We start from the raw sequence: 12033 nt of genomic DNA, 5'->3' as shown, positions 1-12033 counted from the left end.
TTTTGAACCCCAGCTATCACTTACAAAAGAAAAGCTATCTGGTGGCAGCATGGTAAAGCTTGAAATGTTCAGAGTGTGATCTTTGCAAAACTCAAGCATATGTTTATATTATAAAAGAGAAGTTGTCGGTCTGTACGTCTGTGTGTCACAAAAGAAAAGTGTCATGGGAAGAGTTGTAACTACTGGGAAGAGTTGTCCCTATTGTAATAATTGCAATATCTTGGTAACTACTGGGCCGATTGTGCTGAAACTTGGAATGTAGGTGGCACCCACTAGGCAATGCATATTCATGTGTCACAGTTGGGGTGCTGCTGCACGTGCGCACTTGCAGGGGTCGATTCCAGATCTCGGGAACGGCTGAAGTGATTGTGCTGAAATGTAGTACATGGTCAGGAACCGGTTAGTAGGGTGCAGTGCAAAGGTCAGTTGGGACTCATTTTGCATGTGCAGGGTGCTGCTTCCAGACCTCGAGAATGGCTTGGCCGGTTGCGCTCAAATTTGGCACATATCTGATACCTGATACCTGATATTTGGGGATCATTGAAGGCACTAGCATCGCTAACATCGCTAGGGACCGGCTAGCACTAGCATCGCTAACATCGCTAGGGACCGGCTAGTAGGGTGCAGTGCACAAGTTAGTTGGAGTTACCATGAGAGGTACCATGTTATTAAGGCCCCATGAGGTATGCGGGTCATTTTCAGGCCACAAGGTGTCCTATGAGGCCAACAGACAGTCCTCTTGGATCAAGATCAAAGGTGGTCTCTGGAGGTCACCAGAGGGCCCTCTGAGGTGAACAAAGGGCTCTCTCGGCCACCTCGGAGAGGGCCCTTTGAGATCAAAGAGGGTCCTCTAAGGCGAATAGAGGGCCTTCAAAGGCCACAAAGTTCCCTTCTGAGGCCACTGGAGGGCCCTCTGAGGTGACATGAGGGGCGAGGGCTATGTCAGGCCACCATGAGCCATATGATATATTGGGGCCCATGAGATCAAAGAGGGTCCTTGGAGGTCATCGGAGGGCCCCTTCAGACGAATATAGGGTCCTTTTAGGCAAACAGAGGGCCCTGTGAGGCAAATAGAGGCCAGGGGTCAACTGTTTGTTCTTTCAGCGTGGCAGCTAAGGTAACGCCAGCAAAAAAGTTAAGGATAACAAAAATTGTATATTGTTTAAGTTAAAGAGCAAAAATGATATTTTAAGGGTTTTTAACTAAGTGAGATGTGTTGCACTGTTAATGTTATACCATACAGTCCTAATATTTATACGAATGTTATGTAAGGACCGATTAAGTGTTTGTAGTGAGGGGTGACGAGGCAGGCTGGCTTAACCCTCGCCCCGTTGGGGGGGGCCATTTTGGCCCCCCCTTGTGGTTTTTCCTGAATAGCAAGAAAACGGCGGCGCGCAGCGCCGCCAAATTTTCAGTACCTTCCCGGGCATCAATTTGACACCTTCACACCAAATTTCAAGTCTTAGGTCACCTCAGGTCAGGAGTTATTGAGGTCAAACTGAGGTCATGTTCGAGCAAAAATGAGCAAAAAACATGCAATCTTGAAACGCTCACCAAATCTACAGTTATCAAGCAATTTCAAAGTTCTTTATATGGTTTCGTAGACAAAAAGCGGCGCTACAAAACTGCTATCTCGGATTTTCAAAATTTTTGGTTTTTGACCAAAAAAAATTCAAAAAATTGATTTTTTTAGAAAAACTTTGAAAAAATCCAAAATTTTTCCGAATTTCGAAAAAACCGGAATATATGTGATAGTCCCAGCGCTCTTCTATATACATACCAAATTGCAGATCGATATCTCGTTTTTTGGCCAAGTTTTAGCGAAAAAACTGTTCAAAAATGATGACGTCAAATTTTTGAACTCAATTTTTAGCAATTCTAGACCACGTACGGCAAAACAAAGACCACCATTGAACTCCCCGTGACGAGCTGCATCGATTCAATACCCATTTTATGCAAAAATATTAACTTTGAAATTTGACCTAATTTGACCTGACCTTGACCTGACCTTGACCAAAACGTGATCTAAGCTGGCCCCAAAGGCTGCCTGACCCATATAATCGCATTTGTCATGTAAAATGGACCATAAAACATGTATCACACGACACTTTCATATTGTGACCCCCCCGTGACCTGACCTCTGTGACCTGACCTGGTATCAGTGACCTCAAATAGCAAAATATGTGTTTGAAGAACATTTCCCCATCGATGATTTTCAATGAAATGCATTTTACTCGATTTTACAACGCATTTCTTGAAGTGCCTGTAAACGGTGAAAATTGGACCTTTGACCTGACCTGTGACGTCATCGGTTTGACCTAGGTCAATAAAATTGGGTCACAAGGTAGTTCCCCGTTGGGGCTATCCAACGCCGTTTGCCGCTTGTCGCTATGTTGCGTGGTTCTCGAGATCTTAGGGGGGGCCAAAATGGCCCCCCCCCAACCGGGCGCGTTGCTCGGCAGAGCCCAACGGGGCGCGGGTTAAGTATGACATTTTTTCTAACATTGCTGTTCTAAAACTAGATGCCGGCAGCGCTCGTGCGTTGCGTTGGGTCAGAATTGGAGGAATGGAACCAAAATGGAACTGAGTATGGACTGCAAAACCAACTGAAACATCCATGAAATGCTTGAAAGCACGTGAGATTCGTGTGGAGATCTACCTACAGTAAGATATGAATTAACTGCACGTGCATAGTTCATGTCCCAGGCACCACAGTGCAGGCATTTTCATAACATCCTGTAGCGTGTGTCTAGTTCTATCAGTGTACCGACTTTTGTGTCGCTAGCTCGACGTTTTCCGGGATCAGAGGATCCATCGTCAAAACCGTTATCCGCCCCCCGCACGCGCAGCTTTCACCCCTCGCATATTATCTCGCCGGAATGTCGTAATCAAATGTATTCTTCTTATGACCTGCAAGTTTTGAACCAGTTAGAGCTGCCGTTTACCCTGCAGTAGAGATTGCAATCCCGGGATCGGGATCCCGGGATCCCGGCGGGATTTTAATCCCGATCCCGATCCCGAAATTCCGCCAATCCCGGGATCCCGAAAAGAATCAGTTTTGACCTTAAAAAGAATGCAGCCGCTGCACGAGTCTTGTTTACACTGTTTAATGTGCTGCGTGACATAAAGCAGATAAACTATTTAGCTGGCACCCCGTATTGGCCGTCCACAATCGACCCCGTTTGTAGCTCTCGGGTATCACCCACAGCGGTTAAGCCGCTTAAATACGTACGAAAAAAGGTCCCGAAAGCCAAAAAAAAAAAAAATGCAGCATCAGCGCTGCAACATCTTTATCAGGATCACAGATCGTTCAGCGATTCTGACTTGCCCGTCCGTGGCCGGAACAAAGGAGGTCATCAAGACAGTCTTTGAGCTCGTGTCGCAGAAAGATGTCACAGATGTCACGCAAGTGACGGCAGAGCTCACTGATTCAGACGTTGAATACGGTAGAGTGGAGCTCTCCCAGTCAGTGATTCTGCTCTCAAATCGACTTTCGAGCAAATTCTGAGAGACATTAATGATGAAAGCGGAACCGGAAGGAGGTAAAGTGACCAAGCGACGTTTTGAAAACACTGTGAAATAGTAAGCTGCCAAAGTTGGCGTACACTGGTTGCGAGTTTTTAAGTAGACCAACATGGCAATGGCTTAAAACTGTCGCGGTAACTACGAGTAGCGTAGACGAAGAGTGAGTGAGGCGTGGATGTGCTGGAACCTGTCTAGTAAACGATCTGGTCGACGCACAGTTTTATGAAGGCCAATTGGGAATAAATGCTAATGCTAATCAAATCGAAACGTTTTATTCGCAAATTCAATCGTTTTTAATGCAAATGACATGGTCTAAGGATGGCTTTTGGTTGCTTCTTTGTTTGTGGTAAGCTTAAAGACGCAAAATATGTCAGTAGGAAATCACTCTTACGATATTTAGTGACAATGCCGGGATCCCGGGATCCCGGGATCCCGAAATAAAAACTTTCGGGATCCCGGGATTGGCAAAACGTTCCGGGATTGCAATGTCTACCCTGCAGGCGTGGCAACGTACGAAGGGGTGCAATCGGCTTGCACGTGCATAGCTCATGCACCACAGAGTTTAGCTCAACCAAATGTGCATTATTTTGGAGGCCTTGCCTGGGACTACCATTGAACCGATTTTGAGGTTGATAGCTTGAATTTTTTTTGAGCCAGAGGACCTCACGTCAAAACGGTTTTCCGACCCCAGCACGTGCAGCCTGCACCCCTCGCAGACGGTGACCCCCCTGGAAACTGGTTCAAGGTGTTACCGATGTGTCCCGCCAGTATGGCTTTGCCCGTGACCTCGGGTTGACCTGTAGCCTTGACAAAAAATTTCGTGTCACCGAAACTTTGAAGCCGAATAGCATGTGCCACGAAGCACCGAGCGAATCGAGGCCAGCACCAAAAGTTTACCTCGCCGGAGACGAATCAAACGGTCCCACTTTCGTCCCGATCGGTCCACCCATTTTGACTCCAGGTCCAAAAAAGCTTGGACAAACTCACATACTCACTCACTGACAAACATGTTCAGCCGAACTTTTTTTCAGCGACCCACCAATGGGAATTTCCGGATGCAAAAACATGCTATCGCATGCTTTTGATCCTCCAATTCTGGATTAGCACATTGGAGTAACCCCGGGCGAGTGGCCAAGCTTACCCCCAACCGAGAGCAATGCCACTAAACCACTGTTTTCCGTGAGATAATAAGTACTGAGTATGTTTGGTTTACACCTAGATCAAAGATAAATTTCGAAAATAAACATGTTTTTATTGACAAAGCCTCTTCGGCCTGTCGCTCTATTCCAGTGCTTATAAATATCAGGTATGGATGAAGGGCGATTGCTTGCCTGGTTTTTAATGTAAAATATGGGATATCCGCTCCATTTTAACAGTTTTTAGTTACCCACCATCAGTTAATATCGATAAGTGACTAAGTTTGTGTTTGTATGCTACAGGGACAGTCATGTCACTTGAGGTCAACTAGGGTCAAACTACGTTTTTGGAGATAACGCGACAGACAATGAAGCTAGAGCTTCAAAAATGGTGTCGTTGTGTTCTTCTTCATCAGCCGAGTCTAATGATATGCAATATGATGCATTTAGATAAATAAAAAAAATTAAGGAATTTTTAAATACACATTTTTTGTCAATTTTGCATCACGATTTTCATCGACCTGTACTGTATATGTGGTAGACGTTAGCTAAAATACCAGTAGTGACATAAACTCTAAGATGTCCAGAGCTAATCAGTACCTTAATATTTCACCTTCCGTCAATATTTGGAAGACACATAGGTAATGGTTTCAACACGTTGTAAAGGGCTGGGGAAGTGGCCGGCGTTACCCCTATGCCGGGCTTACCCCAGAAAAATCAACACTTTTAATACTCGATTTTCTCAACCTTATACTATTTCCACGATACCGAATTTTTGGGAAAACACGGCCAATTAACTTATCTAGCTAACAGGATATCAACATTTTATACAGCACGTATGGTGTGTGATAAAAATGAAAGATTACTATGCCGGGCTTCCCCGGCTTCCCCTATATGTTTTGGAAAACAGCAAATGAAATCCAAAATTTTGAGAATTTCCAAAAACCGGAATATTTGTTATAGAGCTCTTTTAGAACAGTAGATGTCCCAAATTTCAACTTTCTATCTTGATTTCCCCAAATTGTAAAAATAGTTCCAACATGCATATAGGGCATGGTGTCGTGATAGGCATTTTCGTGAATTAGAGGCACTTCTGAACATCGCATGTGAAAACAAATGGCACCACTTGGGATATTCTCCTGGGATTCTCCTGGGAGATTCCTGGGACAAAGCTCGTCTAGAAAAGTGCATTTTTTATGTCAAAAATAAAAAGTTGAAAAATTGATTTTTTCTTAGCCCTCGTTTAGTTATGTATGGTATAAACTATTTGTATGCTTTCAATGCACACTTATCACCAGCACAGTGACTTGGGGTCACATATAACCATTACCATCGGATTTGGTGTGAAAAATAAGCCATAAAACATGTGTCGCACGCCCATGTAGCAGAAAGTGAAAACCGTGACCTTTCGTGACCTGACCTGACCTTGACCCGTGCTTAGTATGACCCCTATACGCACATTGTACCTTCACTAGGTCTTTGAGGTCATTTTTGGTGAGTTTCGAGCAGCAGCTATCGATTCCGCTGTCCGTAAGCCTAATCATGCAAAACCCCAGAAATTGACCTTTGACCTGATCTTGACCCGAAAGTTGACCTCAATCTTAAAACATTAAGAGTGCTTTGGGAAGGTCTCGTAGAGACCTTTCGAACGCCGCCTCGCGGGGCTCGATACGACCATTGGTTCTGGAGGTAACAGGGGGGGGGGGGTCGGATCCGACCCCCCCCCCCCCCGGCTGTCGTGGGTACGGAAATAGCCCAGGCGGTGCCGGGTTAACACACGTTTCGTCGTTCACATCTTCACGTCATTCAAATCCTCCTGCTTCTCCCCACGCCACAACCCCTGTTCCGGGCTGGACGGGTAACTTTATTCCAAGCGGGCGGCTCCCATTGGACCGCACCGCAGCTCCTAAGGGAGCACACCCGTAGCTGGGTGCATTGGGACTTTGGGGGCTGGTCGGCCTGTCCTGTTGGACGGGCTCAGCCCCGGTGAATCACCAAGGTGTCCGCCCAGACCCATGTCTCCCCTCAATTACTATCATCCTTTCCGGCCCTGAAATGGTCTCGTCAGACCGAAAGGGCATAGCCCAACAAAACAAACAGCTCTTTTGACACTCTTTCTGTAAGCTGTGCTCAGGGTCAACGCTTCAGCCTGCAGGAGGCAAGAAGGCAAGAACTGCCAAAAGACGTTGTTTTTGCGGAAAGTTTTTGCTGCAATAACGTGTGATTCAGAACTTGCACGGCCAAACTTTTACCGGCATCGTGCTCCTCTTGTCGTGTCCCGTCAAATGAGCAGTAAGTTGACCAAGAAAGGTCAACTTGAAAATTTAACCTCTGACGAAGGTCATAACCTGACCGGAAAAGGTCGTGCTATATAGGTATCAGTCGATCTGTATCGTCGAACTGAACACATCTAAGGTGTTTTCATCGCTCTAGCGTGCCTTGATCAAAAGTTATTAGCGAAACACCGTCAGATCTTTTGTGACCTGAAATGACCTCAGGGACATAAACGGAGATCACAGGTGCCATATTCTGCTTCATCGTGACATGGTTGCTCATGTAACTGGGTGTTTAAGAGTATTAAGAACAACGTTCATGCAAGAGAGGCGCCTTTCAATTTTCTCCCATTGGAGATTTCTCAAAACTGGCCTGACCTTAGCTCAACACTATCAAAATTCCGAGGTATGCATTTTAACAGAGTTACTGTTGTCCTCATCGATTGCTGAAAGTTTTAAAAGCGATATAATCGACCCCCCTCCCCCCTGCGCGGGTTAACGCCCTTTCAACTCAGGCTTCAAGGGCCCTTTCAACCCAGTCAGTCAAGGGCCCTTTTGACTGCGGACTCCCCCCCCCCCCCCCCTGGGAGAAATCCTAGATACGCCACTGACTGCAAGGTTATTTTATTTAAAAGGTTTCAAAGGAGCTGAGTAAGATTGGTGGTCTTAAAACACGTCTCTCACTCAAACCCATAGCAAGATGTGGAAATCCCAGTTCTAGTGGGGCACAGGTAAAAACAATGTTTTGTCATAACCATTTATGAAAAGAGTTAACCTACTTTGCACCACCTTGTTTAAACCACCTGTGTATCACTGTGATGTGAAGTCAGGGGCGTCGTTTTGTATAGGCCTGGGAGTGCCCGAGCACTACCAATGTTCAGCTGAGCACTACCAATGTGTTGTTGAGCACTACCAACATTTTTCTTCACTTATTGAGAAAATTGCATTCAAACATGTCATACAAATAAAATGAACGAGGTTCTTATGTATAAAATCAACATGATAGCAAGTAACTTCAATGGTAAGTGGTAACTATTGATGAAAATCTATAGACTTACTCCACAAGTAGATTGAATTTGAATTGGTTGACCAATTCAATCTTCTTGTAGCGTACTAAGTCCATAAATTTCCATCAATACCTAGGTATCATTTTCACTTTCCACATCATGTCATTACGTCAAGTAATTTCAAGTTATGTGGTACCTACCTACCTACCTACCTACCAAGTTTCACAATAGTCAGGGGCGTCGTTTTGTATAGGCCTGGTAGGGCCCGAGCCTTACCAATGTTTATTTGGGCCCTACCAATGTTCGCTGAGCCCTACCAATCTTTTGTCACTTATCAGTTGATAAAAAATCAAAATAAACAGATAAGCAAATATTAAATAAGCACATATGCAAGTACATAAATAAGGTTCTAGCCACAGTAGGTGCATGTAGCTGACAATGAGGTTTCACGTGTCTAGGACTCCGGTCCTTAATGGATTTTAACCCTCGCCGGCCGAGGGGGGGGGGCGGGTGCCGCCCCCCCCCCCCCATAGGGTTTTTTCGCGATAGCTCCGAACACGCTGGCGATAGAGAGCTGAAACTTGGCATACCTGACCTTTGATCCAAGCCGCATCTTTTGACACCAACCGCATTTTTGGGTCAGGTCAGGTCACTGACCTATGACGTCATAAGTGAACCTCTGCACGGTCTTCAGATGTCGCAACTTCGCAACGCCCTCACTGCCAGAGGAGATGTCACAGGGAAATGAAACTTGCAGGATCTAGTATCCATTATGAGTCTCACAACTTGTATATCTCGGATTTTTCCTAAAGGTCATATGAGGTCAGGTCATTTTCGTGACCTCACCATTATAAGTCAATGGGGAAAAATTCAAACTGCTATTCTGGCGCCGGGAACGATCTCCAACTATCTGAAGCACACAGAATCGTGATTTGATGCACTCCTTGCAAGGTTAGATGCGTCACTTTTGCAATGTTGACCTTCCGTGACGTCATTTATGACGTCATCAAGGTCATATTAGTTTTTCGTCAATAACTCCCGATCAAATTGAGCTAGCGAGTCGGGAAAGCCACCAATGGACTCAGGAAGACCTGCCGAATCGAATGATATGCGACATGACCTTTTTCGACCAACTTCGTGACCTGGGGGTGCTGACCTGACCTTGACCTGAGGTCAACACCCCAAGTTGACCTGACCCGGACAAAAAGTATATCATTCGACGCGCCTGATCAAGGCGAACACGATGCTGCCAAAATCGCGGCTCTGCGGCCGTTTTTTGCGAAGTTATTCACCAAAAACTGAACCGTACCCTGGGGCACTTGACCTGACCTCAGAGGTCACCGGTTGACCTAGGACCTTAAAATCGGGTACCAATCTCTGCGTCTCGTAACGGCGCATACGCTCGTTTTTTCCGCGACGCGCTAGCTCCACCAGGGGCGAAACGGCGAGGGGGGGGGGTCGTACCCGCCCCCCCCCCCCCTCGGCCGGCGCGTATGTAGAAAACCAATAGGTCCGGCGAGGGTTAAGAGGCTCGAAAACGCAATTGGTTATAGAGGTCCATAACTGCCTCTGAGTCCCGCATACCACGCGACCGCCCCTAATAGACCCCGATCCGTCTCCACACCAGCCGCTGGAGGCCCTACACCGACTTCGGAAGGTGCCGCGGTGCTCCAGAATAGGCCATAGGTATATTGATTTGAGTGGGTGATGCAGCCTGATTCCCCAGGGTTCAACGCCAGGTCATTACCGCATCAGACCCCGAAAACTGAAGCTCGTAACTACGAGGGGCGTTCAAAAAGTTTCGGGCCGAACAATGAAGGAGTTGGAATTTTGGCCTGCAAGGCGGTGTGTTAAATGATGTGTTATTGGGATGTCCACTTACGCAAATTAAGTAAGTGGCCATTAATTAAGTCTCTTCTGTGATTGATTCGGGCTTCTATTCGTAGCATAGTTCGCCATTTCGGATAGGATGGGCGACGCCCAGAAGAGAGCAGTGATTCGTTTCATAGTAGTTAGTGCAGAAAAGGCACCAAGCGTTAACCCTCGCCCTGGGCATTTTTCATAACACGGCCTGGCAGGGGGAGGGGTCGATGCGACCCCCCTCCGCTCGTCAACTTTCCAAAACAGGGGCACACAATTGATGATGTGCGTCCATTCGATAAACATCGAGGGGAGGCTATAGGGAAGCTGACGTAAAGTGTGCACCTGATCCGCGACCACGCACCTGCGTACATGGGCGGGATGACGAACAGTGAAGCGATGAGCTTCGAGTTGTTGTCGCATCCACTTTTTTCTCTCCGAACCTTGCACACTCTGGTTAGTGGTTGCCACCTCTTCCCCAACATAAGAAAATTAGCAGCGGCAACCTCGCTAACAGCAGGGAGACGAAATCAGCCGTCTTGGACGTGCAGGATGGGTCCAAAACCCACTTGGTTATGGAGGCTTTTTGAGGGCTCTCGCGAAGCGCTGCGCGAAATGTGTTTGTCTTAACGGTGTTTATTTGAATAAATGAACTTTTTGGTCTAATGAGTCGATGCTGTATCTCTCTGCTCCTTCATGGTCGGGCCCGTAGCTTTCTGAACGCCCCTCGTACTGTCATCCTTTTATTTTGGCAAGCAGGTCTTTCTAACTATCGTTGTGTTTCCAGTCCTCGTTAGTTGTCGAACCCTTCAATTGGCGTGGGTCTTCAAAACCGTTCCTGGCCCCGCAGCCGTCTTTTTTAGTCGGCTTGGGCCCTCAAAGCTGTTCCTGTCCCCTTTCAGCACAGCCGTCCTTTTAAGTCGATGTGGGCCTCTTTCAGAATGGCGTGCATTCCTCCGACACTATTGCCTATATAACTGCACGTTTTGTGCATGGCGTCCGGTGTGGACCCAGATTTCCAAAGTTTTTTTTTTGTGTTTTTTTAGATTTCGGTTAGTCTTGTCAATGACCAGGGCGAAAAATAAGTGGCCGAAATCCGATGAGAAAGGCAGATTTGGGGGTACCCTACCTTGTAAGCCCCGTCATATATGGCCAGCCGCCGCCTTTGGGCACTACCAATCATTTTCGGAAAACGACACCCCTGTGTGAAGTAGGTACAAAGAAGCAAACTACAAAGTGTGGTCATTGTTCAAACTTCAGTTTATTTAAATGTGTTCTGCTTTCAGCAAAAGAAAAATGTTTCCGACAAGCACACAGAAAAAACACTGGATGTTTAAGGATGAAGAAGATATTGCCAATCGACGCAGAGAAACCAACCGGCGCTTCATTGATAAGCACGGCGCCGAAATGTCTGAGGAAAAACGTGCAGAGTTTTTTCTCACACCCTCTGAAGAGAAAATAGTCGCACAGTATTATGAGTGTCATTTGCGCGACTTTTGCAAGGCCTTTCAGCCTCCTATGCCGAAAGCAGTCTCTGGTACAGCAAGCCACTACTTCAAGCGTTTCTACATGCACAACTCTGTGATGGACTTTCACCCAAAGGGTATATTGGTAACCTGTGTTTACCTTTCGTGCAAGGTTGAAGAGTTTAACGTGTCCATCGGTCAGTTTGTTGCCAATGTTAAGGGTGACAAGGAGAAGGCGACAGACATCATCCTCAACAACGAGCTGACGGTGATGCACGGCGTGCACTACCACCTGACCGTGCACACTCCCTTCCGGCCGGTGGAGGGCCTGCTCATCGACATCAAGACGCGCTGTCCCAGCCTGCAGAACCCCGACCGACTGAGACCCATCATCGACGAGTTTCTCGAGGCCGTCTTCTTCACGGACGCGGTGCTGCTGTTTGCGCCGTCGCAGGTCGCGCTGGCGGCGATTCTGTACGCGGTCAGTCGCGTGCAGGAGAACCTGGACGCGTACGTGACGTCGGAGCTGTTGGCGTCGGCGGCGCGGCCGCAGCTGCAGGCGCTGGTCGAGGCCGTCCGAAAGATCCGCCTGCTGGTCAAGACGGTCGAGCAGCCGCAGCGAGACGTCGTCAAACAGCTCGAGCGGAAACTGGACAAGTGCCGCAATCAGGAGAACAACCCCGAGAGCCAGGTACGTCCGCCGTCGACATTCACTGCACTGTTATTTAATAACTGACGTCATCACCGCGGAGCTGGGCACATTTCT

General features: G+C 47.1%; 1 protein-coding gene across 8 annotated transcripts in view; it reads left to right on the top strand.

Moving 5' to 3' along the window:
- The window catches only part of LOC122371589 (cyclin-H-like), a 41507-nt gene that overhangs the window by 22684 nt on the left and 6790 nt on the right, over window positions 1–12033 (top strand). For all 8 annotated transcript variants that reach the window (XM_043348315.1, XM_043348408.1, XM_043348219.1 and 5 more), the window contains exon 2: window positions 11088–11958. In XM_043348315.1, coding sequence (XP_043204250.1) covers window positions 11098–11958 — 861 coding nt within the window. In that variant the 5' untranslated portion in view covers window positions 11088–11097. The remainder of the gene's footprint in view (window positions 1–11087; window positions 11959–12033) is intronic.

The sequence above is a fragment of the Amphibalanus amphitrite genome, unplaced genomic scaffold, assembly GCF_019059575.1.
Source record: "Amphibalanus amphitrite isolate SeventyFive unplaced genomic scaffold, NRLGWU_Aamphi_draft 000004F_arrow, whole genome shotgun sequence".
Classification (NCBI taxonomy): domain Eukaryota; kingdom Metazoa; phylum Arthropoda; class Thecostraca; order Balanomorpha; family Balanidae; genus Amphibalanus; species Amphibalanus amphitrite.
This window is presented reverse-complemented; position numbering and strand designations above follow the sequence as displayed.